This window comes from Erinaceus europaeus, chromosome 7 (assembly GCF_950295315.1).
Source record: "Erinaceus europaeus chromosome 7, mEriEur2.1, whole genome shotgun sequence".
Classification (NCBI taxonomy): Eukaryota; Metazoa; Chordata; class Mammalia; order Eulipotyphla; family Erinaceidae; genus Erinaceus; species Erinaceus europaeus.
This window is the reverse complement of record NC_080168.1, coordinates 16,074,474-16,101,828: the sequence shown is the minus strand read 5'-3', so window position 1 is coordinate 16,101,828 and position 27,355 is coordinate 16,074,474. Positions and strand designations below refer to the sequence as shown.

General features: G+C 48.7%; 1 protein-coding gene and 1 pseudogene across 4 annotated transcripts; both read left to right on the top strand.

Annotated features, from left to right (window-relative positions):
* Window positions 1–11,492, top strand: LOC103111442 (cytochrome b5-like; annotated as a pseudogene).
* SLC11A1 (solute carrier family 11 member 1) lies at window positions 11,376–26,882 on the top strand. Of its 4 annotated transcripts, XM_007520718.3 has the most exons (15): window positions 11,383–11,595; window positions 12,929–13,062; window positions 14,182–14,304; window positions 14,580–14,699; window positions 20,209–20,315; window positions 20,717–20,787; window positions 21,111–21,178; window positions 21,331–21,486; window positions 22,182–22,340; window positions 23,296–23,385; window positions 23,495–23,614; window positions 24,125–24,274; window positions 25,212–25,285; window positions 25,745–25,898; window positions 25,980–26,105. In XM_007520718.3, exons 1-15 carry the CDS (start codon window positions 11,589–11,591, stop codon window positions 26,088–26,090), a joined length of 1,644 nt encoding a protein of 547 aa, XP_007520780.2. In that variant the 5' UTR covers window positions 11,383–11,588; the 3' UTR covers window positions 26,091–26,105. The 4 variants fall into 4 exon arrangements, with proteins under 4 accessions (XP_060049881.1, XP_060049880.1, XP_060049882.1 ...); XM_060193898.1 differs by lacking the exon at window positions 25,745–25,898 and having other exon boundaries at window positions 11,376–11,595; window positions 25,980–26,285; XM_060193899.1 differs by lacking the exons at window positions 23,296–23,385; window positions 23,495–23,614 and having other exon boundaries at window positions 11,379–11,595.
* Window positions 26,883–27,355: the final 473 nt, after the last annotated feature.

Here is a 27,355-nt window from a genome sequence, read left to right as displayed (position 1 = left end):
ATGGGCGGCACCAAGGGAACCCCAAGAATGGTGAGCTGTGCATTGGTGTCTCACATTCTTTCTCTCCTTTCTATTTTACTTAATTTATTTATTCCCTGTTGTTGCCATTGTTGTTTTATTGTTGTAGTTATTATTGTTGTCATTGTTGGATAGGACAGAGAGAAACGAAGAGAGGAGGGGAAGACAAGAGAGGGGGAGAGAAAGATAGACACCTGCAGACCTGCTTCACCGCCTGTGAAGCGACTCCCCTGCAGGTGGGGAGCCCAGGGCGCGAAAAGGGATCCTTACTCCAGTTCTTGGGCTTTGCACCATGGGCTCTTAACCCGCTGCACGAGCACCTGACTCCCCTCCCTCTTTCTTTTATTTGCTTTTTGTCACAAGATATATCACTGGAACTTCCTGCTGACATTTCAAATCCACTGCTTCTGGCGGCCATTTTTTTCCCTTTTTTTTTTTCTTCTTCTTTTTAGATTGACGGGACAGAGAGAAATTGAGAGGGGGGTTGGGCAGTAGTGCAACAGATTAAGCGCACATGGCGTAAAGCACAAGGACCGGCATAAGGATCTCGGTTCAAGCCCCCAGTTCCCCACCTGCAGGGAAGTCGCTTCATGGGTAGTGAAGCAGGTCTGCAGGTGTTTATCTCTCTCCTCCCCATCCCACACCCCGCCTTGTCTTCCCCTTCTCTCTTGATTTCTCACTGTCCTACCCAATAATGACGACAGCAATAAGAACAATAATAATAACAATGATAAACAACAAGGGTAACAAAAGGGAAAAAATAGTCTTCAGGAGAAGTGGATTTGTAGTGTTGGTACCAAGCCCCAGCAATAACCCTGGAGGCAAAAAAAAAAAAAAAAAAAAGAAAGAAAGAAAGAAAGAAAGAAAGAAAGAAAGAAAGAAAGAAAGAAAAGGGAGTCGGGTGGTAGCGTAGTGGGTTAAGCACACGTGGTGCAAAGCTCAAAGACTGGCTGGAGGATCCTGGTTCTAGCCCCTGGCTCCCCACCTTGCAGGGAAGTCGCTTTACAGTCCCTGAAGCAGGCCTGCAGGTGTCTTTCTCTGTGCCTCTCTGTCCTCTTCTCTCCATTTCTCTCTGTCCTATCTAACAATGACAACATCAATAACAACAACAATAATAACTACTACAACAATAAAAAAAAAAGGGCAACAAAAGGGAAAATAAATAAAATATTTTTAAATGTTTTAATTGAGAGGGGAGGAGAGACAGAGATATAGAAGGATAGAGAGCAATAGACACCTGCAGGCCTGCTTCACCACTCATGAAGTGTCCCTCCTGCAGGTGGGGAGTGAGGGCTCAAACCCAGGTCCTAGCACTTGGTAATACATGTACTTAACCTCCTCCCTCTTCCTCTCTCAAAGAATAAAATTAGGCCAAGAGGGACTGTAGTGGCATTGTACTTGATGGAGGCCCTGTTTTTATTCCCTGGTGCTAGATGAAAAAAGAAAAGCTGAGGCCCGGCACCATACCCAGTCATTTCAGTGATTGTCCCAGCACCTCTATGAAGTGTTACAGACCAGGAAAAGTTTAAAGCCAAGATCACACAACTAGTTAGTGGCACAGTCAGGACTGAACCCAGGGAGACTAGCTCCTGAGTCTTTACATTAATTCAATTTATTTATTTATTTATTTGATAGAGACAGAAATCAAGAGGGAAAGGGAGATAGAAAGGGAGGGAGGGGTCAGGTGTGCGCACCAGGTTAACCACACTTAGTACTAAGCACAAGGATCCGTGCAAAGATCCCATTTTGAGCCCCAGCTCCACACTTGCAGGGGGTGAAGGAGTCACTTCACAAGCGGTGAAGCAGGTCTGCAGGTGTCTCTCTTTATCTCCCCCTCTCTATCTTCCCCTCCTCTCTCCATTTCTCTCTGTCCAATCCAATAAAATGGGGAAAATGACTGCCAGGAGCAGTGGATTCATAGTGCTAGCACCGAGCCCCAGCAATAACCCTGGAGGCAAAAAAAGAAAGAAAGAAAGAAAGAAAGAAAGAAAGAAAGAAAGAAAGAAAGAAAGAAAGGGAGAGTGACACCCATAGCACTGCCTCACCACTCATGAAGCTTCCCATCTACAGGTGGAGATGGGGCCCCTCACCACCATGTGGGAACATCTTGTAAGAAGAGAGGATCATGTGGTCCAGGAGGTGGCACAGTGATAAAGCTTTGGACTCTCAAGCATGAAGTCCTGAGTTCGATCCTGGCAGCACATGTGGCAGAGTGATGTCTGGTTCTTTCTCTCTCCTCCTATCTTCCTCATTAACAAATAAATAAAATCTTTAAAAAAAAGAGTATTAGGGGAGTCTGGCGGTAGGGCAGAGGGTTAAGTACAGGTGGCTCAAAGCGCAAGGACCGGCATAAGGATCCCGGTTCGAACCCCTGGCTCCCCACCTGCAGGGGAGTCCCTTCACAGACAGTGAAGCAGGTCTGCAGGTGTCTTTCTCTCCCCCTCTGTCTTCCCCATCTCTCTCCATCTCTCTCTGTCCTGATCAACAACGATGACATCAATAACAACAATAATAACTACAACAACAATAAACAGAAACAACAAGGGCAACAAAAAGGAAAATAAAATTTTAAAAATAAAAAAAAATTTAAAAGAAAAGGAAACAAAAAAGGAGCAGAATGAAGGTGCTTGGGAGTCGGGCAGTGGCGCAGTGGGTTAAGCGCACATGGCGCAAAGCGCAGGGACCAGCGTAAGGATCCCGGTTCGAGCCCCTGGCTCCCTACCTGCAGGGGAGTCGCTTCACGGGCGGTGAAGCAGGTCTGCAGGTGTCTATCTTTCTCTCCCCTCTCTCTGTCTTCCCCTCCTCTCTCCATTTCTCTCTGTCCCATCCAACAACAAAGCAACGTTAACAATGGCAATAATAACCGCAACGAGGCTGCAACAACTAGGGCAACAAAAAGGGGGGGAAATGGCCTCCAGGAGCGGTGGATTCATGGTGCAGGCACCGAGCCCAGCAATAACCCTGGAGGAAAAAAAAAAAAACAGTAAAAGCAACAAAAAAAGGGAATAAATAAGTAAATATTAAAAAAAAAAAAGAAGAAGAAATAAAAGAATGCAGGTGCTCTTTTTAGTCAGGAAAAGGGGGTCTGAATCCTAACCTAAGGCCCACTTGGATGGCACATCTGCTTTGCCATGCTCAAGACCCGGGTTTGAGCCCAGCACTATGGTACCTGAGGAAGCTTCAGCATGTGGTGACTTTCCCTCTCTCTGTTTCTGTTTTGTCTGTCTGAAAGTAGACCCAAATGGTGAAGGCCTGGCAAAGACAAGAAATAAAAGTAAAGTAAACTCTATACCAGTGAATAAGGATGTTTCTTCCTCCCACTCTATCTGCCCTTCTCATCTCAATTTCTGTCAAATAAAATAAGATAAAGGGAAAAAATGGCTGCTAGGAGTGGTGGAATTTGTTCTGTAGGTTAAGAGCCCCAATGATAATCCTGATGGGAAATAAATAAATAAATAAACAAACAAAACAATTAGAGAGAGAGTGAGAAAGAGAAAGAAAGATGATAGGTAGATATTTGATAGGTAGGTAGGTAGACAGATGATAGATAATAATAATGAGAAGGTCCGGCAGGTCCCAGAGGTGTTGCAGTAGATAAAGTACTGGGCTCTCAAGCATGAGGTCCAGAGTTCAATCCTGGCAGCACGTGGACCAGAGTGATGGCTGGTTCTTCCTGTCTCTCCTGCTATATTTCTAATAAATCAATAAAATCTTAAGAGAGAGAGAGAAGGCCAGTGGTGGCACATCCAGTTAAGAGCACATAGTACAATGCAAAAGAACCCAGGTTCAAGCCCCAGCTCCCCACCTGCAATGGGGCACTTCAGAAGCAATGAAGCAGTTCTGCATGTGTCTATTTCTCTCTCGCTCTCTTTCTCTCTCTCTCTCCCTTTAATTATTTTTATTTTCTTATATTTATTTTATTTATTTTCCCTTTTGTTGCCCTTATTGTTTTTTATTGTTGTTGTAGTTATCATTGTTGTTATTGCTGTCGTCATTGTTGGACAGGACAGAGAGAAATGGAGAGAGGAGGGGAAGACAGAGAGGGGGAGAGAAAGATAGACACCTGCAGACCTGCTTCACTGTCTGTGAAGGGACTCCCCTGCAGGTGGGGGGCTGGGGCTTGAACCGGGATCCTTACAACGGTCCTTGCTCTTTGTACCACGTGCGCTTAACCCTCTGTGCTACCGCCCGACTCCCCCTTTAATTTTTTTTAACCAGAGTACTGATCAGCTCTGAGTTATAGTGGTGCAGGAAATTGAACCTGGGACTTTGGAGACTCAAGCATGAGAGATTCTGCATAACCACTGTGCTATCTACCTCTGCCTTATTTCTCTCTCCTTCTCTGTGTCCTCCTCCTCTTTCAATTTCTCTCTGTTCTATTAAAACAAAATAGAAAGAAAAAAAGGATAAGAAAAAAACGGCCTCTGGAAGCCATGGATTTGTAATGGAACCCCAGAGATAACCCTAGCGGCAATAAATTAAAAAAAGAAAAAAAGGGCTGCTCCCGCTCCGCTGCGCCCCACCATGGAGAGACCGTCAAGTACTACACCCTGGAAGAGATCCAGAAGCATGACCACAGCAAGAGCACCTGGCACATCCTGCGCCACAAGGTGTGTGACCTCACCAAGTTCCCGGGGAGCATCCTGGTGGGGAAGAAGTCCTGCGGGAGCAAGCTGGAGGTGATGCCACCGAAAACTTTGAGGATGTGGGACACTCTGCAGATGCCAGAGAATTGTCCAAGACCTACATCATCGGGGAGCTTCACCCTGATGACAGGTCAAAGATCGCCAAGCCTTCCGAAACTCTGATCACGACTTTGGACTCAAATCCCAGCCACCAGGTTCCAGATGCTATGGTGATGCCAACTGGACTTCCCTGGGCAGACGACCCCACTATGTGTCCTGGAGCTTCGCTTCTCCAGAACCCTGCCCCACTAGGGAAAGTGAGAGACAGGCTGGGAGTATGAATCGACCTGTCAATGCCCATGTTCAGTGGGGAAGCAATTACAGAAGCCAGACCTTTCACTTTCTGCAACCCACAATGACCCTGGGTCCATACTCCTAGAAGGATAAAGAATAGGAAAGCTCAGAGGACCTAGTGGGGGTTGTATTGTTAAATGGGAAACTGGGGAATGTTATGCATGTACAAACTATTGTATTTACTGTTGAATGTAAAACATTAATTCCCCAAAAAAGAAATTAAAAAAAAAAAAAGGATAGGAAAGCTATCAGGGGAGGGGATGGGATATGGAGTTCTGTTGGTGGGAATTGTGTGGAGTTGCACCTCTCTTATCCTATGGGTTTTGTGTTTATATATATATATATTCCCTTTTGTTGCCCTTGTTGTTTTTTATTGTTGTAGTTATTATTGTTGCTATCGTTGTTGGATAGGACAGAGAGAAATGGAGAGAGGAGGGGAAGACAGAGAGAGGGAGAGAAAGATAGACACCTGCAGACCTGCTTCACCGCTTGTGAAGCGACTTCCCTGCAGGTGGGGAGCTGGGGGCTTGAACTGGGATCCTTATGCCAGTTCATGTGCTTTGCACCACGTGCACTTAACCCACTGCTCTACCACCCAATTCCCCAGTGTTTCCTTTTTATAAATAAAAATTAAAAGAAAAAAGGGGGTAGGGCGGTAGCGCAGCGGGTTAAGCGTACATGGCGCAAAGCGCAAGGGCTGGTATAAGGATCTGGGTTCGAGCCCCCGCCCCCCACCTGCAGGGGGTCGCTTCGCAAGTGGTAAAGCAGGTCTGCAGGTGTCTTTCTCTCCTCCTCTCTGTCTTTCCCTCCTCTCTAGACTTCTCTCTGTCCTATCCAGCAACAGCAGCTTGACAATAATAATAACTACAACAAGCACAACAACAAGGGCAACAAAATGGGGAAAAAAGCCTCCAGAAGCAGTGGATTTGTAGTGCGGGCACTGAGCCTGAGCAATAACCCTGGAGGCAAATATATATATGATGACAGATAGCTAATGGGTAGATGGATGATGATAGATAGATAGACAGACAGACAGACACTTGACTCACTTGATTTTAAAGGCTGAGGCCCCTGGGCAGCTGAGGGTGCAGTTCCAGTACAGGCCTACAGGTTCCAGGACCACAGCTGAGGGTGCAATCTTACTCCAAGCCAAGGCCAGAGGCAGTAGAAGCCACCACCCCCAACACCACCACCCCCGTGTCTCCATTCAGAGACAGAGAGAACAGCCTCTCCCCCCTTGGTCTTTCAGTCTGTCCAGGTACTCTGGTGCCTAAAGAAAGGACCCCCAGATAAGGAAGATGTGCTGTCCTCAGTGTACAGATTTGAATGTTCTTCTCCTCTCCAAATGGCCTCACAGGCACAGCCACAGTGTTGGACCAAATATCCAGTCCCCTTGTGGCCCAGAGCAGAAAATTAGCCACAGCAAGCAACATCCCCTCTCAGACATGCCCAGGGGACTGGGAAATGTGTCCAAGGGTCAGGAGTGGTGACAAGGGCCTTGAGCAATAAGCTGTGACAAATGATTACACATTCTCTTTTCAATCCACCCTCTCCCCTCTCTTCCCCTTTGTACACCCCTACTTCTCTAGTCCCCCCTTGTCATCACTGAAGAGCCAGGAAATGGGTCATTTCCTCTTATCTTGAGTCCCTGAACTTTGGCTAAAATTTTTTTTTTTTCCCCAGAGAGAAATAGAGAGGCAAGGAGGAGAGAGACAGAGACAGAGAGACACCTGTAGCACTGCTTCACTGCTTATAAAAATTTCCCTCTGTGAATAGGGACCAGGGGCTTGAAGCTGGGTCCTTGGTAACATGTGAACTTAACTAGTTTCACCATCGCCCAGCCCAGCTCCTGCTAAAGATTGTTTGTTTAGTAACTTGGGGACACAAGATATCTCAGCTCAAATATGGGTCTGAGAACTTTCTCTTCCCTCTGCTTTCTGAGATCTCAGACTTTTGGAATTGGAAGCTTTTTTTTTTTTACATTTTTTAAATTTGTATTTATTTTTCCCTTTTTGTTGCCCTTGTTTTTATTGTTGTAGTTATTACTGTTATTGTTGTTGTCGTTGTTAGGACAGAGAGAAATGGAGAGAGGAGAGGAGAGAGGAGAGGACAGAGAGGGGGAGAGAAAGACATTTGAAGACCTGCTTCACCGCCTGTGAAGCGACTCCCCTGTAGGTGGGGAGCCGCGGGATCCTTATGCTGGTCCTTGCACTTTGCGACATGTGAGCTTAACCCACTGCTCTACCACCGGACTCCCACCTTTTTTTTTTCTTTTTTTTTGTTTTCCAGAGCACTGTTCGGCTCTGTCCTATGGTGGTGCAGGAGATTGAACCTGGGACTTTGAAGCCTCAGGCATTAGAGTCTGTTTGCATAACCTTTATACTATCTATCCCTGCCCAAATTGGAAACTTTATGGTAATTCAGGTCTGCAATATTCTTGAACAAGACAGAAGACTCTAGGAATGAGGACAGGAGAGGTGCTGAAAGACAGAGGACATAAAAGGAGAGACACAGACCTGGGCTGTAAGGATCCTGGTTCAAACTCTCAGCTCCCCACCTGCAGGGGAGTCACTTCACAAGCGATGAAGCAGGTCTGCAGGTGTCTTTCTCTCTCTCTCTCTGTCTTCCCCTCCTCTGTCCATTTCTCTCCGTCCTATCCAATAACAAATAGCATCAGTAACAACACAAATAATAACTGCAACAATAAAAAAAAAAAGGGCAACAAGTGGGAATGAATAAATAAAATATTAAAAATTTAAATAAAAAAGATAGAGAGGGCCAGGTGGTGGTGCACCTGGTTAAGCACACAGATCACAGTGCACAAGGACCCGAATTCAAGCCCCTGGTCCCCACCTGCAGGCAGTAAGCTTCATGAGTGGTGACGCAGGGCTGCAGGTGTCTCTCTCCCTCTCCCCCTTCCTTTTAATTTGACTGTCTCTATCCAAAAAATAAAGATAATAAAAATTAAAAAGAGAGAGAGAGACACCAAAGTACCACTCCACTACCCTTTTAGTGCTGTCCACAGTGCTTCCATGGGGTGCCTGGGATCGAACCCAGGGCTTTATACAAGGTAAAGCTGATGCTCTACCCACAGAGCTATCTCCTAGTCCTTATTTTGATTTTTTTTTAAAGAATAAGTTTACCACTTAGAGTTTTAGATTTCAGTTATATATTCATGAAAGTAGATGCTGCAGAAAATTCCAAAACGTTCAACAATTTTGATAAATCAGAAGAGATGGTGGCAGATGAGATGGTGTCCTCACTGATGACAATTGCCTGGCACTATGGAGTTACTGTCCCCTTCAGGCTACAGTCATGTGTCTCTTAATGACACTTTTTTGGTCAGTGAGAGACCACATACCCCATCTACCCGGGTTTGTGTAATAGCATTCTGACCTCATACTGCAAAGAACTAACCTAAGAGTCCACTTCTCAGGACTTCTGTCCTTAAGTGACCTCAGAGCCTTGGGGATAAAAATCCTTTGCATAACCATCACACTATCTCCCCCACTTTTCATCTTTTGTAGATAGCTACTCAGTCTTTCTTTGACTTTTTTTTTAAAGATGTATTTATGATAGAGAGTAGAAACAGAATCAAAGCAGAACTCTCACCCCTACAAAACCAAGGATTGAATCAGAGGTTCATGCTGGTAAATCCTGCTCTCTAGCCACTGGGCCACCTCCTGGGCCACATGGCAACAGGAGCTTCTCAATGAACAGAAGCAAGTTCAGGAAGGGACATAATTTGGTGGCAATCTCCAGTGAATCAGTGGCAGAGAGTCATGGCCAGAATTCCAGTGGCCTTTTTTTATGTTTTTTTTTTATTACTTATAAAATGGAAACACTGACAAGATCACAGGATAAGAGGGGTACAATTCCACACAATTCCCACCACTAGAATTCCGTATCCCCTCTCCTCTCTATTATATATATATTTAACACTGACAAAACCATAGGCTAACAGGGGTACAACTCCACAAAATTCCCACCACCAGAACTCCGTACTCCGTATCCCATCCCCTCCCCTGATAGCTTTCCTATTCTTTATCCCTTTGGGAGTATGGATCCAGGGTCATTATGGGGTGCAGAAGGTGGAAGGTCTGGCTTCTGTGGTTGCTTACCCGCTAAACATGGGCATTGACAGGTTGATCCATACTCCCAGCCTGCCTCTCTCTTTCCCTAGTGGGACAGGGTTCTGGGGAAGCTCCAGGACACATTGGTGGGGTTGTCTGTCCAGGGAAGTCTGGTTGGCATCATGCTAGCATCTGGAACCTGGTGGCTGAAAAGAGAGTTAACATATAAAGCCAAACAAATTGTTGACTAATCATGAACCTAAAGGCTGGAATAGTGCAGATGAAGAGGAGGGGGGTCTCTATTTTGTAGATAGCTAGTAGGCATATTTTAGTTATATTCCAAAGGGCCTGTGGCTATACTAGTTGGGTTTTTTTTTTTTTTTTCATTTTTTTTCCCCTGAGCCTGAAATCTGATATGCAGGTAGACCCAAGTATTGCCTCGAGTTTTCCTATTCTTTAACCCTCTGGGAGTATGGATCCACCATGAGCCAGGGCTGAGCAGTGCTCTGGTCTATCTTTCTATATCTCTCAAATAATAAGTTTATATTTCTCCACCCACCCTCCCCAAAGCGCTGCTCAGCTCTGGTTTACAGTGGTGTGGGGAACTGAACCAGGGACCTCAGAGCCTCCGGCTTTAATGTCTTTTTGCATAATTATGCTATCTATGGAACCCAATTCATTTATTTATTAATGAGAGAAAAGGAGAAAGAACCAAGTATGACAGGGAGTCAGGTGGTAGCACAGTGGGTTAAGTGCACACGGTGCAAAGCACAAGGACCTGCATAAGGACCCCGGTTCGAGCCCCTGGCTCCCCACCTGCAGGGAAGTCGCTTCACAGATGGTGAAGCAGGTCTGCAGGTGTCTGTCTTTCTCTCCCCCCTCTGTCTTCCCTTCCTCTCTCCATTTCTCTCTGTCCTATCCAACATCAATAACAAAACAACAGTAATAACTACAACAATAAAAACAGCAAGGGCAACAAAAGGGAATAAATAAAATAAATACTAAAAAAAAAAAAAGAATCAGGTATGACTCTGGCATGTGCAAGAAGTTACTAAACTACCTTCTGGGTCATTCTGAGAATCTGCTTGGCATGTCCCCATGGCAATGCCCAGAAGGTTTTTTTTTTTTTTTCTTTTAACCAGAGCACTGCTCAACTCTGGCTTATGGTGACGAAGAGGGATTGAACCTAGGACTTTGGATACTCAGGCAGGAGAGTCTCTTTGCATAACCATTAGGCTATCTACCCTCCACCCTTCCAGAAGGTGGCTATTATTATTATTATTATTTAACCAGAGCACTACTTGGCTCTGGTTTGTGGTGCAGGGGATTGATCCTAGGTCCTCTGGTGTCTCAGGCATAAAAGTTTTTCTTATTTTTTTAAATTTTCTTTTTTATTTTATTTTTTAAATAAATTTTTAAAAGATTTTTTTACTTATTTATTAATGAGAAGCATAGGAGGAGAGAGAAAGAACCAGGCATCACCCCGGTACATATGCTGCCAGGGATTGAACTCAGGACCTCATGCTTGAGAGTCTGATGCTTTATCCACTGCGCCACCTCCAGGACCACTATTTTTTAATTAGTTAATTAATTAATTGCCTCCAGGGTTATTGCTAAGCTTGGAGCCTGCACTATGAATCCACTGCCCCTGAAGGCTATTTTTTCTCTTTTGTTGCCCTTGTTGTTTATCGTTATTGTTATTATTGTTGTTGTTATTGCTGTCTTTGTTGTTGGGTAGGACAGAGAGAAATGGAGAGAGAAGATAGAGAGGGGGAGAGAAAGCTAGACAACCTGCAGGCCTGCTTCACCACCTGTGAACTGGCTCGAACCTGGGTCCTTAAGCTGGTCCTTGCACATCATGCCATGTGTGCTTAACCCGCTGCGCTACCGCCCTACCCCCCCCCCTTATTTTTAACCTTTATTTTGTATTGTTTACCACAGCACTGCTCAGCTCTGGTTTACGGTGATGTGGGGGATTGAACCTGGGACTATGAAGCCTCAAGGCATGAGAGAGTCTCTTTGCATAACCATTATGCTACTTCTGCCCTGAAAGTTTCTTTGCATAACCATTTTGCTATCTTCCTCACCCAAGGTCTTGGTCTCAACTGAGGCCTAGCTACCAGAACTCCCTCTCTCCTGTAAGTGGCAGTCACCCTAGGCCTCTATCTAGAACTGAGGGCCTGCCTGTGCTGGAAGGCAAGAGGGGTGCAACTATCAATCTTCAAGAGGCAGGAAGTGTCCAAAATCAGAGCTGACTCAGGGAGTCTGGAGGTGAGCCAGAAGTGATGTGGGGCTCAAGCCAGTGAGAGGGGAACAGAAGTCCACCCTGTGGCAGACCAGCCCCTTCCGCCAGGACTGGCCACTTCTGCCTTTGGCGAAGGTTTCACAACAGCTGTGTGTGAACACAGGCAACGTTGGCTGAGGATGCTGCAGGGGTACAGGCTGGCATTCTGAGGCAGCAGCACCCAGAGGACACGGGGGCCCTGCACGCCGCTCCCACGGACAGCCCGACCCAGACATGGCAGGTGAGTAGCTAGAGCAAGTAAGGAAGGTAAAGGAGCCAGGGGGCTGAGGACATCCCTCTTCCCCTCTGGAGAGACCCCAAAAGTGTGGACATCTATCTGGGCTGGGCAATCTGTAACCTCAAGGGCACAGTGCCTGCTGGTCTGATCTCTGGTTCCATGCCCCTGGGTTCAGCGAGGGTCACCTGCTGGCACTAGTTGGTCCATATTGGAGCCCGGTGTCCCTACTCCACATCCTCGGTGTCAGGAGAGAGCTGGGAGTGTGATACCCACATGGAAGGAAAGTGGTCATGGAAGTTCCTCTTCCCAGGCTCTCTCTCCTGGAACATTCCTCTAAAGGGTGGAGATGATCAAACTTTTGTAACCATCCCAATGGGCTTTCTTTCCTTTTCTTCCCCCCAGCAGTTTTTCTCCCCCTCATTTTTCTTTTTTAGAAAGAAAGAGGCAGAGAGAAAGAAAGACACCACAGCACCAAAGCTTCCTTTGCTGTAGTGGAGGACAGGCCCCAACCCAACCTGCATCATGGACATGGCAAAGCAGCACACAATCCAGCTGAGCTGTTTTGCTGCCCAGCAGGTTTTTCTGTCTGTTTGTTTATTTATTTAGACAGAGAGACACCTGCTGCCCTGCTTCACCACTTGTGAAGCTTTCTCTCTGCAGATCGGGATCAGGGGCTTAAACCTGGATACATATATATATATGTTTTTTTGTTTGTTTGTTTTTACCAGAGCACTGCTTAGCTCTGCATTATGGTAGTATGGAGGCTTGAACCTGAGACTTGGAGCCTCAGGCATGAGAGTCTGTTTACATAATCATTGTGCTACTATCTACCCTCTGCCTACAGAGTTTTTCCTTTTAAGATTTTATTTTTATTTCACATGCAAAGAGAGTTCTGCCTGGGGGCCAGGTGGTGGTGCACCTGGTTAAGTGCTCACATTACAGTGCACAAGGACTGGGTTTAATTATTGGGGACAGGTGGTGGCATACCTGGTTAAGCACACACATTACAGTGTACAAGGACCTGGGTTCAAGCCCCTGATCCCCACCTGCAGGGGGCAAGCTTCACAAGTAGAGTTGCAGGTGTCTCTCTTGTCTTTATCCCTCTCTATCTCCCTCATCCCCTCTCAATTTCTCTCTGTCTGTATCCAATAGTAAATAAATAAGTCCAACACCTCATCCACAGCACCACCACCCTGGTCACTCCACTGGCCTTTCATCTCTTCCCTTTGCCAGGAAGAGTTGGGGGAAAAGGACAAGTGAGTAGCTTTCACCCTGGGTCACTGGAAAGAGCTGCCTGCTCACCACCTCGTGGGGTCATTTGTGGGGTCGTTTGCAGGTGACAAGAGCCCCCAGAGACTGAGCCAGCACACATATGGCTCCATCTCCACCCCACCCAGCCCAAGGCCACAGCAAGCACCCCCTGCAGCCACCTACCTGAGTGAGAAGATTACCATTCCAGAGACTGATCCGGTGGGAACACTGGGAATATCCCCCAGGGTTTGGGGGACCTTTTCTAACAAGAATCCTTCAGGCTAGGGGTCCAAAGCTTTCCCTTAAGACTCTCCCAGCTCTGATCAGCTTCTGTTCCCAGAGGCATTGCTCAGTATTTTCTTTTAACAGATTTTTAATATTTTTAATCTTTCTTTATTTTTTGGATAGAGTCAGAAATTGAGAGGGAAGGGGGTGATAGGGAGGGAGACAGAGAGACACCTGCAGTACTGCTTCACCGCTTGTGAAGCTTTCCCCCTGCAGGTGGGGATGAGGGCCCCAGACTGCTCAGTATTTTCTTATCAATGATCAGGATACTTTCTGTTGTTCTAGGAGATGAAAGGGGTTGGTGCTTCCAGGATTAATTGTGGGTTTTTTTTTTAAATTATTTTTTTAGCTTTATTTATTTATTTATACTCCTTTGTTGCCCTTGTTGTTTTACAGTTGTGGTTATTTTTGTTGTCGTCGTTGTTGGATAGGACAGAGAGAAATGGAGAGAGGAGGGGAAGACAGAGAGGGGGAGAGAAAAACAGACACCTGCAGACCTGCTTCACCGCCTGTGAAGCGACTCCCCTGCAGCTGGGGAGCCGGGGGCTCGAACCGGGATCTTCATGCTGGTCCTTGCGCTTTGCGCCACGTGTGCTTAACCCGCTGCGCTACCGCCCACTCCCTAATAGTGGGGGAGTTTTTTGTTTGTTTGTTTTTACCAGAGCACTGATCAGCTCTGGCTTGTAGTGTTAGGGGGCGATTGAACCTGGGACCTCAGAGCCTCAGGCATGAGAGTCTGTTTGCATAATTATTATGCTGGGCCAGGACAAGGGCGTCCCAAAAGGAGGGAGCTGCCAGCTCTAGAATCTTAGCACTTCCGGAGACCCCGTGGGCTGTGAAGGGACTGGGGTGACGGTGGGGTCCAGCAGAAGAGTGAGGGGCTGTGAACTGGGACCTAGAGATACTTCTCTGCTGCTCCTTCATCCTGCAAGTTCCCCCCACCTCCAGCCTCCAGGACAGTACCAAGGGGGGGGGGTGCGGTGTTGGGCAGGCCAAGGCCGGCTGCCCTCACCCCTTCAGCCAGGACCTTCCTGACCTTTCTCTCACTCGCAGGGCCCCTTCAGCCTGCGGAAGCTCTGGGCCTTCACCGGGCCCGGCTTCCTCATGAGCATCGCGTTCCTGGACCCGGGAAACATCGAGTCAGACCTCCAGACGGGCGCTGTGGCCGGATTTAAAGTGACAGAGGCGGGGCGCCATGGGGAGTGGGCCCAGTGGGTGGAGACCCCCGGCTCCCCGCTTCTCCGGGATGACAGCTGGCTAGGTGTTGGGAGAAAGTTTTCAAAGGGGACTTAAAGAAAAGTCCCCTGAGGCAGCCCAGCCACAATGGGGGAGGGGGCGGCGGTGGAGTGTCTGGCTCCTGCTCCCCATCCTCTTTCCAGGAGTGAATTTGGTGGGAGGGCGCCCCAGCTAGCAGGCTGGCTGAGACTGAATTCCCTCCCCACCTCCCGCAGCTGCTGTGGGTGCTGCTCTGGGCCACCGTGCTGGGCTTACTGTGCCAGAGACTCGCCGCGCGCCTTGGGGTGGTGACAGGCCGGGACCTGGGCGAGGTCTGCCACCTCTACTACCCAAAGGTGAGCTGAGCGGGGGTGGGGGAGAAGCACCTCCGGGTCCCAACCCCGAAACAGTCACTCAGACTTACATTTTCATCTCAAGGGGGCGGCTCGAGGCCATTTGCTGGATGGGGGTGCGGGTGGGAGGCTGAGAGTGCAACACAAAGACTTCAGAAAGGGACATTGAACCTGAGGGGGCTTGCCTGAGACTATGGAGAGGAAAGGGTAAGCTGGTCATTGGCTAGGGCAACAATGGGGACGATGCTGCTGACCTGGTTGTAGGAAGACAATCAAGTCCTTTTTTAAAAATTTCTTTATTGGGGAATTAATGTTTTACATTCAACAGTAAATACAATAGTTTGTACATGCATAACATTTCCCAGTTTTCCATATAACAATACAACCCCCACTAGGTCCTCTGTCATCCTTCTTGGACAAGACCTTTTTTTAAAAAATTATTTATTTAGTTATTATTACTACTACTACCATAGAACTGGTCAGCTCTGGCTTATGGTGGTGTGGGGGGTTGAACCTGGGACTTTGGAGTCTCAGGCATGAGAGTCTCCTTGCATAACCACTATGCTATCTACCCCTACCCACTTTATTTTTCTTATATTTAATAAAACGGGAAATTGAGAGAGGAGAGGGAGATAGATACCTGCAGCACTGCTTCGTCTGTGAAGCTTGCCTCTTGCAGGTGAGAACCTGGGTTTGTTTCTCTTTTTTGCCTCCAGGGTTATCGCTGGGGCTCAGTGCCTGCACCAGGAATCCACTGCTACTGGAGGCTATTTTGTCCCTTTTGTTGCCCTTGTTGTTTTATTGTTGTAGTTATTATTATGGTTGTTATTGATGGATAGGACAGAAAGAAATGGAGAGAGGAGGGGAAGACAGAGAGGGGGAGAGAAGATAGACACCAGCAGACCTGCTTCACTGCCTGTGAAGTGACCCCCCTGCAGGTGGGGAGCCGGGGGCTCAAACCGGGATCTTTAACCCAGTCCTTGCACATTGTGCCATGTGCGCTACCACCTGACTCCCCCCACCCCCCAATCTGGGGTTTGAACTTGGGTCTTTTGTGCGTGGTAATGTGTGTACTCTGTGGGATGTGCCTCTCCTGGCCCTCTATTTCTTTATTTATTGGATAGTCAGAGAAAGACTGAGAGGGAAGGGGGTGATAGGGAGAGGAAAGAGAGAGACCTGCAGCCCTGCTTCACCACTTGTAATGCTTTTCCCCCTGCAGGTGGAGACAGGTGACTTGAACTCAGATCCTTGCACATTGTAACATGTGCACTCAACTAGGTGCACCACCACTGAACCTTGTGGTTTTTTTTTTTTTTCATTTTTTTTTTTTTTTTTACCAGAGCACTGCTCAGCTCTGGCTTATGGTGGTGCGGGGGATTGAACCTGGGACTCTGGAGCCTCAGGCATGAGAGTCTCTTTGCATAACCACTATGCTGTCTACCCTGCCCCTTGTGTTTTATGTTTAAGGTTGATTGATTTATTGATGAAAGTGAGAATCAGAGCATTGCTCTGGCACACGCAATGCCAGGGATTAAATACAGGACTTCATGCTTGAGAGTCCAGTGCTTTAATCCAATGGGCCACAGCTCAAGTTTTTACATGAAGGGATGTAGGGGCCCTGGAGCTAGCATAATGGTTCTGCAAAAAGACTCTCATGCCTGAGGCTCCAAAGTCCCAACCTGGCTCAATCCCTATGTACTACCATAAGCCAGAGCTGAACAGTGCTCCGGTTTAAAAAATGATAATAATAATAATTAAGTAATAGTAATATTAACAATAATAATAAATTCAGAGAGCCGAGCCCTCTTTCTGGTAATAGATATAGAGACGTACTTGCCAATGTGGGAAGGGGTGTCACCCAGATGCCATGAATATATGAGACCCAGCGTTAAGCCTCTGGTATGGGAGGATTACAGCACTGGGGGAAGCTTCAATGCTTTGGTGCCTCTCCCCTTCTCTTAAAAAAAAAAATATATATATATGTATATATGCTGGATGGTGGCATACCTGGTTGAGTGCATACATTACCATGCACAAAGACCGAGGTTCAAGCTCCCAGTCTCTACTTGTAAGGAGAGAAAGCCTCATGAATGATGTCTCTTTTCCCTATTTCCCCTTCCCTCTCAACTTCTGTCTCTATCCAATAATAATAATAATCAGGAGACAGTTCACCCAGTAGAGTGCATATCTTACCAAGGTTCAAGTTCCTGGCCAGCCACTACATAGCAGCACAGTGAAAAGGGAGAGTTCTCCAAGTTCACTAGGGGTGGAGCAATATTCTGCGGTTTCTCCTCTCTGTCTCTCTCCCTTGCCCGGCTAGCATGAGGGTGTTTCTTCCCGGGCATGTGCTCTCTGAGTTGGAGAGAACTCAATGGAGCCAACCTGGGCTGCTGCTTATGCAGCGATGCTGGAGAAAGACCAGGGGCTGAGTGGGAATGCAGTGTGTCTCTATTGATCAGAGACAACGCTTTTATATCTTAGAACAGGAAGAAGCAAGTCGGAAATGGAAATGGCTAGAAAGGGGGTAGAGAAAAGAAAAGAGTGGGTCAAGATAGAAACTCCCTTAGCAACTATTGTGAAGGTTTTAACCAGTGGGATTAATTAATACCCTGCAGGCAAGGCAGGTCTCGAGGTAGAAAGAAGATAGATTGGGAGTCAGGCAGTAGCGCAGTGGGTTAAGCGCATGTGGCGCAAAGATCCCAGTTCGAGCCCCTGACTCCCCACCTGCAAGGGAGTCGCTTCACAGGTGGTGAAGCAGGTCTGCAGGTGTCTATCTTTCTCTCCCCCTCTCTGTCTTCCCCTGCTCTCTCCATTTCTCTCTGTCCTGTCTAACAATGATGACATCAATAACAACAACAATAATAACTACCAATTAAAAAAAAAAAAGGGCAACAAAAGGGAAAATAAATAAATATTTAAAAAATTAAAAAAAAAAAGAAGATAGATCAAAGGTGGGGATCTTTCAGGCAAAACAATGATTATGTAAATAGTCCATTGTATCAGCAATGGGGGGAGAGGGCGCTGGCTTAAGGCCCGAAACTCCCTCTGTCCAGAAAAGAGCAAGAGAAAAGGAACAGCTTTGGAGATGGCACAGTGACTAGAGCATTGGACCATTAATCATGAGGTCCTGAGTTCCATCCCTAGCATTGCCTATGTCAGAATGATGCTCTGGTTCTCTACCTCTCCCTCTTTCTGTTTCATTAACACATAACTCCCGTTTTTATTTTATGTCAGTGAGGGAGAAAGAGAGAGACTGAAACCAGAATACTGCTGGTTTTATAGTGGTGCTGGGGATTGAAGCTGGGATCTCTGAACTTCAGGCATGAAAGTCTTTTGCAAAATCATTATGCTGTCTTCCCAGCCCACAAATAATTTTTTAATATAATTTTATATTATTTATTTATTTATTTATTTTCCCTTTTGTTGCCCTTGTTTTTTATTGTTGTTGTAGTTATTATTGTTGTTGTTATTAATGTCATCGTTGTTGGATAGGACAGAGAGAAATGGAGAGAGGAGGGGAAGACAGAGAGGAGGAGAGAAAGACAGACACCTGCAGACCTGCTTCACCGCCTGTGAAGCGACTCCCCTGCAGGTGGGGAGCCGGGGGCTCAAACCCGGACTCTTATGCGGGTCCTTGTGCTTTGCGCCATGTGCACTTAACCCACTGAGCCTAGTTCCCCGAATAATTTTTTTTAATTTTTTTCTTTTTATTTATTTATTTTCTTTTTATTTACTTATTTTCCCTTGCCCTTGTTGTTTTAATTGTTGTTGTAGTTATTGTTGTAGTTATTGATGTCACCATTGTTAGATAGGACAGAGAGAAATGGAGAGAGGAGGGGAACACAGAGAAGGGGGAGAGAAAGACACCTGCAGACCTGCTTCACCGCTTGTGAAGCAACTTTTAAAAAATCTTTTTGAAAAATAATAGAATAGGGATCTGGCAGTAGCACAGTGGCTTAAGCACACATGGCGCCAAGAGCAAACACCTGCATAAGGATCCCAGTTAGAGTCCCGGCTCCCCACCTGCAGGAGGGTTGCTTCACAAGGAGTGAAGCAGGTCTGCAGGTGTCTATCTTTCTCCCCCCCCCTCTGTCTTCCCCTCCTCTCTCCATTTCTCTCTGTCTTATCCAACAAGAACTACAGCAGCAACAACAATAATAATAACCACAACGATAAAAAAAAAAACAAGGGCAACAAAAGGGGAAAAAAAGAAAGAAAAATAATAGAATAGAGGGGGTTAGGCAGTGGCACACCAGGTTAAGTGCACATTGTACAAAGCACAAGGACTCTCTCAAGGATCCAAGTTCAAGTCCCTGGCTCCCCACCTACAGGGGAAGGTCACTTCACAAGCAGTGAAGCAGGTCTACAGATGTCTATCTTTCCCCCTTTTTCTCCCTCTCTCCTCTCAGTTTCTCTCTATCCTATCCAACAAAATGGAAAAAGATAGCCTCCAGGAGCAGTAGATTAGATTTGTAGTGCTGGCACTGAGCCCTAGCAATAATCCTGGAGGCAAATAAATAAATTAAATTAAATAGAAATTGGGCTACATCAAGGAGGCAATTCATTGTATTACTCATATTAAAAATAAATAAATAAATAAAAAGGGTGGGAGGGATAGCATAAATATTCTGCAAGGAAACTCATGTCTGAGGCTCCAGAGTCCCAAGTTCAATTCTTTGTACCACCAGAAGCCAGAACTGAGTAGTGCTCTGGTTGAAAAAAAAAAAAGGGCCAGGTGGTGGCGCACCTGGTTGAGCACACATGTTAAAAAGTGGAAGGACCCAGGTTCGAGTCCCCGGTCCCCACCTGCATGGGGAAAGCTTCACAAGTGGTGAAGCAGTGCTGCAGGTGTCTCTCTGTCTCTCTCCCTCTCTATCCCACCCTTCCCTCTTGATTTCTGGCTGTCTCTATCCAATAAATAAACATAAAGATAATAAAAATAAAAAAAAAAGAAAATAGATTACATATATATATAATGAATTAGTAAAATTAAAAATAAATAAAAGATGTGGCCCAGGAGGTGGTGCAGTGCTTAGTGTACTGGAATCTCGGTCATGAAGTCCTGAGTTCACGCTGTGGCACTGCATGTGCCACAGTGGTGCTCTTTATTCTATCTTTTTCTCATTAACAAGTGAACACGGGAGTCGGGCAGTAGCACAGCAGGTTAAGCACAGGTGGGCAAAATGCAAGGACTGGCCTAAGGATCCCGGTTCAAGCTCCTGTCTCCCCACCTGCAGGGGAGTCGCTTCACAGGCAGTGAAGCAGGTCTGCAGGTGTCTATCTTTCTCTCCTTCTCTCTGTCTTCCCTTCCTCTCTCCATTTCTCTCTGTCCTATCCAACAACAACACAACCAACAATAATAATAACTACAACAACAAAAGAAGGGCAATAAAAGGAAATATCAAAAAAAATTTTTTTAAAAGATTTAAAAACAACAACAAGTGAACACATCTTTAAAGGTAAATAAATGAAAGGTGGTCCAGTTTTGCAGAAAGGTCACCTCCTCCCCCAGGTGCCCCGCATCACCCTCTGGCTGACCATCGAGGTGGCCATCTTGGGCTCAGACATGCAGGAGGTCATCGGCACAGCCATCGCAATCAACCTGCTCTCAGCGGGAAGGTATTGCCAATCTCCCTGCCCCATCCCCTGTGAGTGCTGTGGTTCAGGGTTCTGCTTTCTAGAGTCCACCTCTGCCTGCAGTCTCTCCCCTGACTCAGCTCTTGCCCAATATGTCAAGTGGGAAACGGGGACCTGGCAATGTAATGATTTCTCACAGGGCATTTGAGACTGAGGCCCCCAAGCTCCCCACTAAGCAGGTATCCGGATCTTGATGCATCATCCCCATGGTGTGTGCCATGCCATTTCCTGCCTCTAGCATGCTCCTACTCTTCTTCCTGGGGCTGTTTAGGACCCCTTGGGTCCCTGATCCCAGGAGGCCCCATTCCACAGCCTTCAATCAACTCTGGGGGGATTCTGGACCCCAGCCCAGGCTGGGCTGACCCAAGCCACTCTGGTTGCAGAGTCCCACTCTGGGGAGGTGTTGTCATCACCATTGTGGACACCTTTTTCTTCCTCTTCCTGGATAACTATGGTGGGTGAGCCTCCTATAACTGCTGTGTGTTTGTGCGGGGGGGATGGAAGGGTTCATGTTGGGCCAGCTGCCACTCAGCTGCACCTGAACTTGGGCTCCAATCATGCCCCTCTCCTGCCCTTCCCTTCAGGGAGAGAGAAAGACCAGAGCACTGCTGACCTCTGGCATATGGTGGCGCTGGGGGTTGAATCTGGGACCCCGGAGCCTCAGGCATGAAAGTCATTTGCTGAGTCTCCTGCCCTAGGTAATTGTTTATGTTACAGTTTTGGAGGAGTTATTATTTGTTGTTTTTTGTTCTGCCCCTCTCTTCGCTCTTACCCTAGGGCTGCGGAAGCTGGAGGCCTTTTTTGGACTCCTTATTACCATCATGGCTTTGACCTTCGGCTATGAGGTATGAAGACCAAGGCCACCCTTCTCTGTCCCCAACCTACAGCTCCAGAGGGGCGGGGCCAACCACATTAACCACGCCCAACAGACATAGTCACGCCTCCAGTGGGAGGGGCGGGAAAGGCGGCGCTCATCTCAGGAGGCTCTTTCTTCCAGTATGTGGTGGCACGTCCTGCTCAGGGAGTGCTTCTTCGGGGTCTGTTTGTGCCGACGTGTTCGGGTTGTGGCTATTCCGAGCTGCTGCAGGCTGTGGGCATCGTCGGCGCCATCATCATGCCTCACAATATCTACCTCCACTCGGCCCTAGTCAAGGTGAGCGGAGAAAGGAGGCAGAGACGCCCTGCACTTAGGGCAGCGCTGGCCCCGCCCCCTCAAGAGCGGTGCTGGGCCTACGGGGCACAACAGCATTGGCCCCGCCTCTTCAGAACCTTGTTGGCCCCGCCTCCCAGAAGCCCCGCCCCGCTGACTTCATCCTTCAAGACTTGGGGGGGGGAATGAATCACTGTTCATTCCTATACAGTAACAGTGCATCTGTGGATACTGGAAGTGTGTGTGTGTGTGTGTGTGTGTGTGTGTGTGTGTGTGTGTGTGTGTGTGTGTGTGTGTGTGTGTGTGTGTGTGTGTGTGTGTGTGTGTGTGTATTGACATAAGCTAGGTACATGAGTAAAGAACGGGAGCATTATGGAAAGAGGCTTTCAAAGAAGCAAAACAGAGAAGTCTGACGAAGCAGGGAGCTACTTCAGAAAAATCGGAGGTGGTGACAGCTGAGATATAAGGAAGATCGGGAGAGGAGGTAGACCAAGTAGAGGGAGGAGCAAGTGCAAAGGTCCTGAGGCAGGAACAAACTGGGCTTCTCTGAGGATGGCGCACATTGCATGAAGGGGCTGGCTGACTGGACCTGTCCCCCACTGCCTTATAGGGGGCAGAAAAGAACTGAGGTGTGATGATGGAGGATGTGGGTGACTCTAAGGATCCGTGGCCCCTCTCTCTCCCTTCCACTCTCCTAGTCTCGAGAGATAGATCGGACCTGCCGGGCGGACATCCGAGAGGCCAACATGTACTTCCTAGTGGAGGCCACCATCGCCCTGTTTGTGTCCTTCCTCATCAACCTCTTCGTGGTGGCCGTGTTTGGGCAGGCCTTCTACCAGCAGACCAACCAGGCGGCGGTGAGGGAGCCCCCAGCACTTGTGCCCACGCCCCTTGGGGGGTTTGTTGCTGGACTGCAGGCCATCCAGCTTGTGCCCCCTCTCTGCCCCCAGCCCCAGCAGGCAGTCGAGTCTGTGACCTGGGCCCTGGTTAGGAGCCCTTTGTCCACCCCACTGAGGAGGTGCCACTTCAGAGGACCATGTGAATAGGCATAATAAGTAGGCCAGGTGTTCAGGAGATGTTCAGGAGGGGCTTTCTGGAGGAGGCAACAATTAAGCTGACCAGTTCCTCCCCAGCCCACCAGGAGGGGGTCTCTATGCCATGACTTTCCCAGTCACTCATCACTGCTGGCACTTCCTGAGCCCTGAGCATTGGGACAGGAGAGCTGGCCAGGCCTTGCTATGTGATGTGGTGAGGTTATCTCCTTCCCAGTGCGCAAGGAGAGACAACTCAGCAGGAACAGCCAACCCTCTCTTCCAGCCCGAGCCAGTCACAGAGTTGGGGGAAGTTGTGAGGACTGGGGACAGTGGAGTCACCACCTGCCACTGTCTCCCAGCTCTTAGAGATCTGAGCAGAGCCGGGAAGCATGTTCTCATGTGACTTCTTCTTCAACTGCCAATGTTGGCAGCACATTCACATTAAAGACCAAGAAAAAAGGGGGGGCAGGTGGTGGTGCACTTGGTTAAGCACACATATTATTACAGTGTGCAAGGACTCAGGTTCAAGCCCTTGGTCCCTCCCTACCTGCAGGGGGAAAGCTTCACGAGTGGTGGAGCAGAACTGCAGATGTCTCTGTCTCTTTCTCTCTCTATCTCCCCTACCTTCTCAATCTCTCTCCGTCTCTATCCAATAATAAATACATATTTTTAAAAAGTGTACTAGCCAAACAAAGTGTGCGTGGCTGGGTTCAGCCTGCGGGCCCCCAGTTGACCAGCCCTGATCTGATGCTCCCTCTTCCTGCCCCGGTGCCCACAGTTCGACATCTGTGCCAATAGCAGCCTCCGTGACTATGCGCACATCTTCCCCAGAAACAACCTGACCGTGGAAGTGGACATTTACCAAGGAGTAAGCGCCCGATGGGTGGAGCAAGTAGCCACAGCCACTCACACAACCGGGCGGGGGCTCACAGCGGGGAGGAACACTGCACTGATCACCACCCCTACCCTCTCCACAGGGTGTGATCCTGGGCTGCCTGTTCGGCCCTGCGGCTCTCTACATCTGGGCTGTAGGCTTGCTGGCGGCCGGACAGAGCTCCACCATGACCGGTACCTACGCGGGACAGTTCGTCATGGAGGTGGGACCTGGTTCGAACCCTGAACACCTCATGGGAGCGCCTACAGGGGGTGGGGGAAGCTTCATAATTGGTGGAGTGAGGCTGTGATGTCTCTCCTCTCTCTCTCACCCTGTAGATTAGCAAAACAAAAAACTATCTAGCTATTGATGGAGACAGAGAGACATGAGAGGAATGGGAGATGGATAGAGAGAGACACCTGTAGCACTGTTTCATTGCTCATGAAACTTCTCCCTGCAGGTAGGGACCAGAGACTTGAACCCGGTTCCTTGCATACTGTAATGTGTGTGCTTTACCCTGCACACCATAATCCCCCCCAAACTGTTCTAGTGATCAGCCCCCCTCAGGCCCCTCCACCCACCCCCAGCTAAGGACAGAGTCACCCCCCCCCCCACTTCAGAGATAGAAAAACCCAGGGCACCTCCTACCTCCCACTAGAAAATGGACTGAGGGAAGCTGGAAGGAGAGGTCTTTCCCCAGAGCCTGAGCCTCAGAGCCCCCGCCCCACCCCAGGGCTTCCTGAAGCTACAGTGGCCCCGTTTCGCCCGGGTGCTGCTCACCCGTTCCTGCGCCATCCTGCCCACCGTGCTGGTGGCCATCTTCCGGGATCTGAGCGATTTGTCCAGCCTCAACGACATCCTCAACGTGCTGCAGAGCCTGCTGGTGAGACAGCCACTGTCCCTGCCTGCCAGCCACACTGACACCACCGCTCCCCCCTCCCCCCACATGGAGTCTAAACCAGCAGCCCTCATTTTGATTTTTTAAAATTTTAGTTATTTATTGGATATTGGCACAGAGAAATCGAGAGGGAAGGGGGAGCTAGAGAGGGCAAGAGACACCTGCAGCCCTGCTTCACAGCTCATGAGACATTCCCTCCACAAATGGGGACTGACTGGGGGCTTGAACCCACTTCCTTGTGCATGTAATGTATGAATTCTATCCATGCCAATGCCTGACCATGCTTAACTTTTAAAGTATTTATTTAATGAGAGATATACAGAAAGAATGGGACATCAGAGCACTGCTCAGCTCTGGCTTATCTCTGGTGCCAGGGATTGAACCAGGAACCACAGAGCCTCAGAGGCATGAGAGCCTCTTTGCAGAACCACTATGTTCTCTCCTCCAGCCCCCCCCCCATATGTTATTCATTTATTAATGAGAGAGGAAGAGACCGGAGCATCACTCCGGCATGTGTCATGCCTGGGATCAAACTCACAACCTGGTAGTACTCAAGAAGCCAACACTCTCCACTGCGCCACCTCCCAGGCTACAGATGCCCCCCACCCCCACATTCCCAACACTCTGGTTCACAGCATCTCCCCACCTCACAGCCCTGCACCGCTCAACCCCCCTCCAGGGAGGGGGGGTTTCTCCAGGCAGTGAATTGCTTAGTGGCAAAGCTGGGACTTTATTCTGGCAGCTTGAGGCAGGAGCCCCTACTCTGCCCTGTTCTGGAACCCTGCCATCTTGGGAGACTCTGAGTGGCCAAGGAACTCAGGCGCAGACAGGCAGAGAGGGTAGCTGGAACTCAGGTCTGCTGTGCTCTGGGTCCTCCTGGGTTTGCGGGCACAGATTCTCAGGCCCATTTTTGGCTCCCCAGCTTCCTTTTGCTGTGCTGCCCATCCTCACCTTCACCAGTATGCCCGCCCTCATGCAGGAGTTCGCCAACGGCCCGTGAGTACCCCCAGCCCCTAGCAGCTGGACACCCACATTTCATATAAGCTCAGAGATGTTAAGGAACTGGCCCAGGCTCACACAGCTAGCTGGGGGTGGGGGACAGTCAGGTCTGCAATCTTTTTTTTTTTTTTTTAACCAGAGCACTGCTCAGCTGAGGCTTATGATGGTGCAGGGGATTGATTGAACCTGGGACTTTGGAGCTTCAAGCAGCAGAGTCTGTTTGCATAACCATTATGCTATCTACCCCCACCCAGGCCTGGATAGTCTGGGGCTATTTCTTGAGTCTGAGGTCCTAGCCTTCACCCCAGACTCTGCACTCACACCCATGGGTGGGGCCTACAGGGGGCGAGGGGTCTGCTCCAGGCCTTGAAGCCCCTTTGGGGATGCCTCTGCATTCATTCCTAGTGGGTGCAGCCTGTCCTGAGTGCCCCTCCTCGCCCCCACCCACCCCTGCAGGCTGAGCAAGGCGGTCACTTCCTTCATCATGGCACTGGTGTGTGCTATCAACCTGTACTTCGTGCTCAGTTACCTGCCCACCATCCCCCACCCGGCCTACTTCAGCCTCGTGGCGCTGCTGGCTGCAGTCTACCTGGCTCTCTCTGCCTACCTGGTACTCAAGGGGTGCCCTGAGGAGGAGGGGAGCCAGAGATTGAGGGCACAACCCTCATATACTCACCCCTCCACCCCCCAGGTCTGGGCCTGCTGCATCGCCCACGGAGCCTCCCTGCTGGCCCACGACTCCCACAAGCACTTTCTGTACGGGCTTCCAGAAGAGGAGCTGCCTGGGAAGCTGGCCAGATGACCCTCCACTCTCCCCACCAACCCAGGGCCTGGCAGCATGAGTGGAGTGGACTGGTATTCTGGACGTGGGGACCGCTCTGCTACACACACACACACACACACACACACACACACACACACACACACACACACGTGCGCGCGCACAAGATGGAACTGAACTTTTTGGTTCTTTTTTTTTGGGGGGGCGGGGTGGTGGTAAGTCAGCCTGGGCTCCCGAGGGACCCACGAGTTCCTTGCTGAGACAAGTGATTCCCTGGGAGATGTTGAATGAGGACAGCGACACCTGGCGGTGGATTTCAACCACTGCAACGTCCGGCCCTTGAAACTAGCAGAAGGTCCCCCAAGTATTCAAGGAGCATTTTAGGACAGCTCGGCCCACCTGGGGTGGTGGAGTTGCCGGCTTCACACCGCAGCTTAACAGATCCTAACGAAGGCTGGGGAGACAGTGTAATGGTTCAGCAAAAGGCTTTCATGCCTGAGGCTCGGAAGTCCCAGGTTCAATCCCCAGGACCACTAGAAACCAGAGGCAGAGTAGTGCTCTGGTCTCTTTCATTAAAATAAATAGACATATTTAAAAATTCTGGGGGCCGAGTGGTGGCACACCTGGTTAAGTGCACACACTAAAAGTGTGCAAAGACCCGGGTTCAAGCCCCTGGTCCCCACCTGCAGGGGGAAAGCTTTCTAAGTGGTGAAGCACAGCTATAGTTGTCTCTGTATCCCTAACTCCCTGCTCTCAATTTCTCTCTACCCAATAATGTATAAATAAAAATAAAACAGACTGATGAATGCTGGATCATGTCAATTTACTTTTTTAAAACGTTTCTTATATATATATTTATTTTCCCTTTTGTTGCCCTTGTTTTTCATTGTTTTTGTAGTTATTATTGATATTGTTGTTGGATAGGACAGAGAGAAATGGAGAGAGGATGGGAAGACAGAAAGAAGCAGACCTGCTTCACCACCTGGGAAGCGACTCCCCTGCAGGTGGGGAGCCAGGGACTCGAACCGGGATCCATACACAGGTCCTTGCGCTTTGCGTCAGATGCATGCTGCGCTACCGCCCGACTCCCTGTCAATTTACTTTTAATGCACTTCTGATTCAAAGAGCAGGGGGCTTGAGAAAGCATGACTCCTCCTGAACCATCACGAAGACCAGCCTGGCGTCCACTGTCCACTCACAACCCACTTTCCAGAGAGTGAGATGGAGGTGCAGCTCCCAGAGGAGCCCCAGAGTCCGTGCCTCCGAGGCCCAACTCATTTGTCATC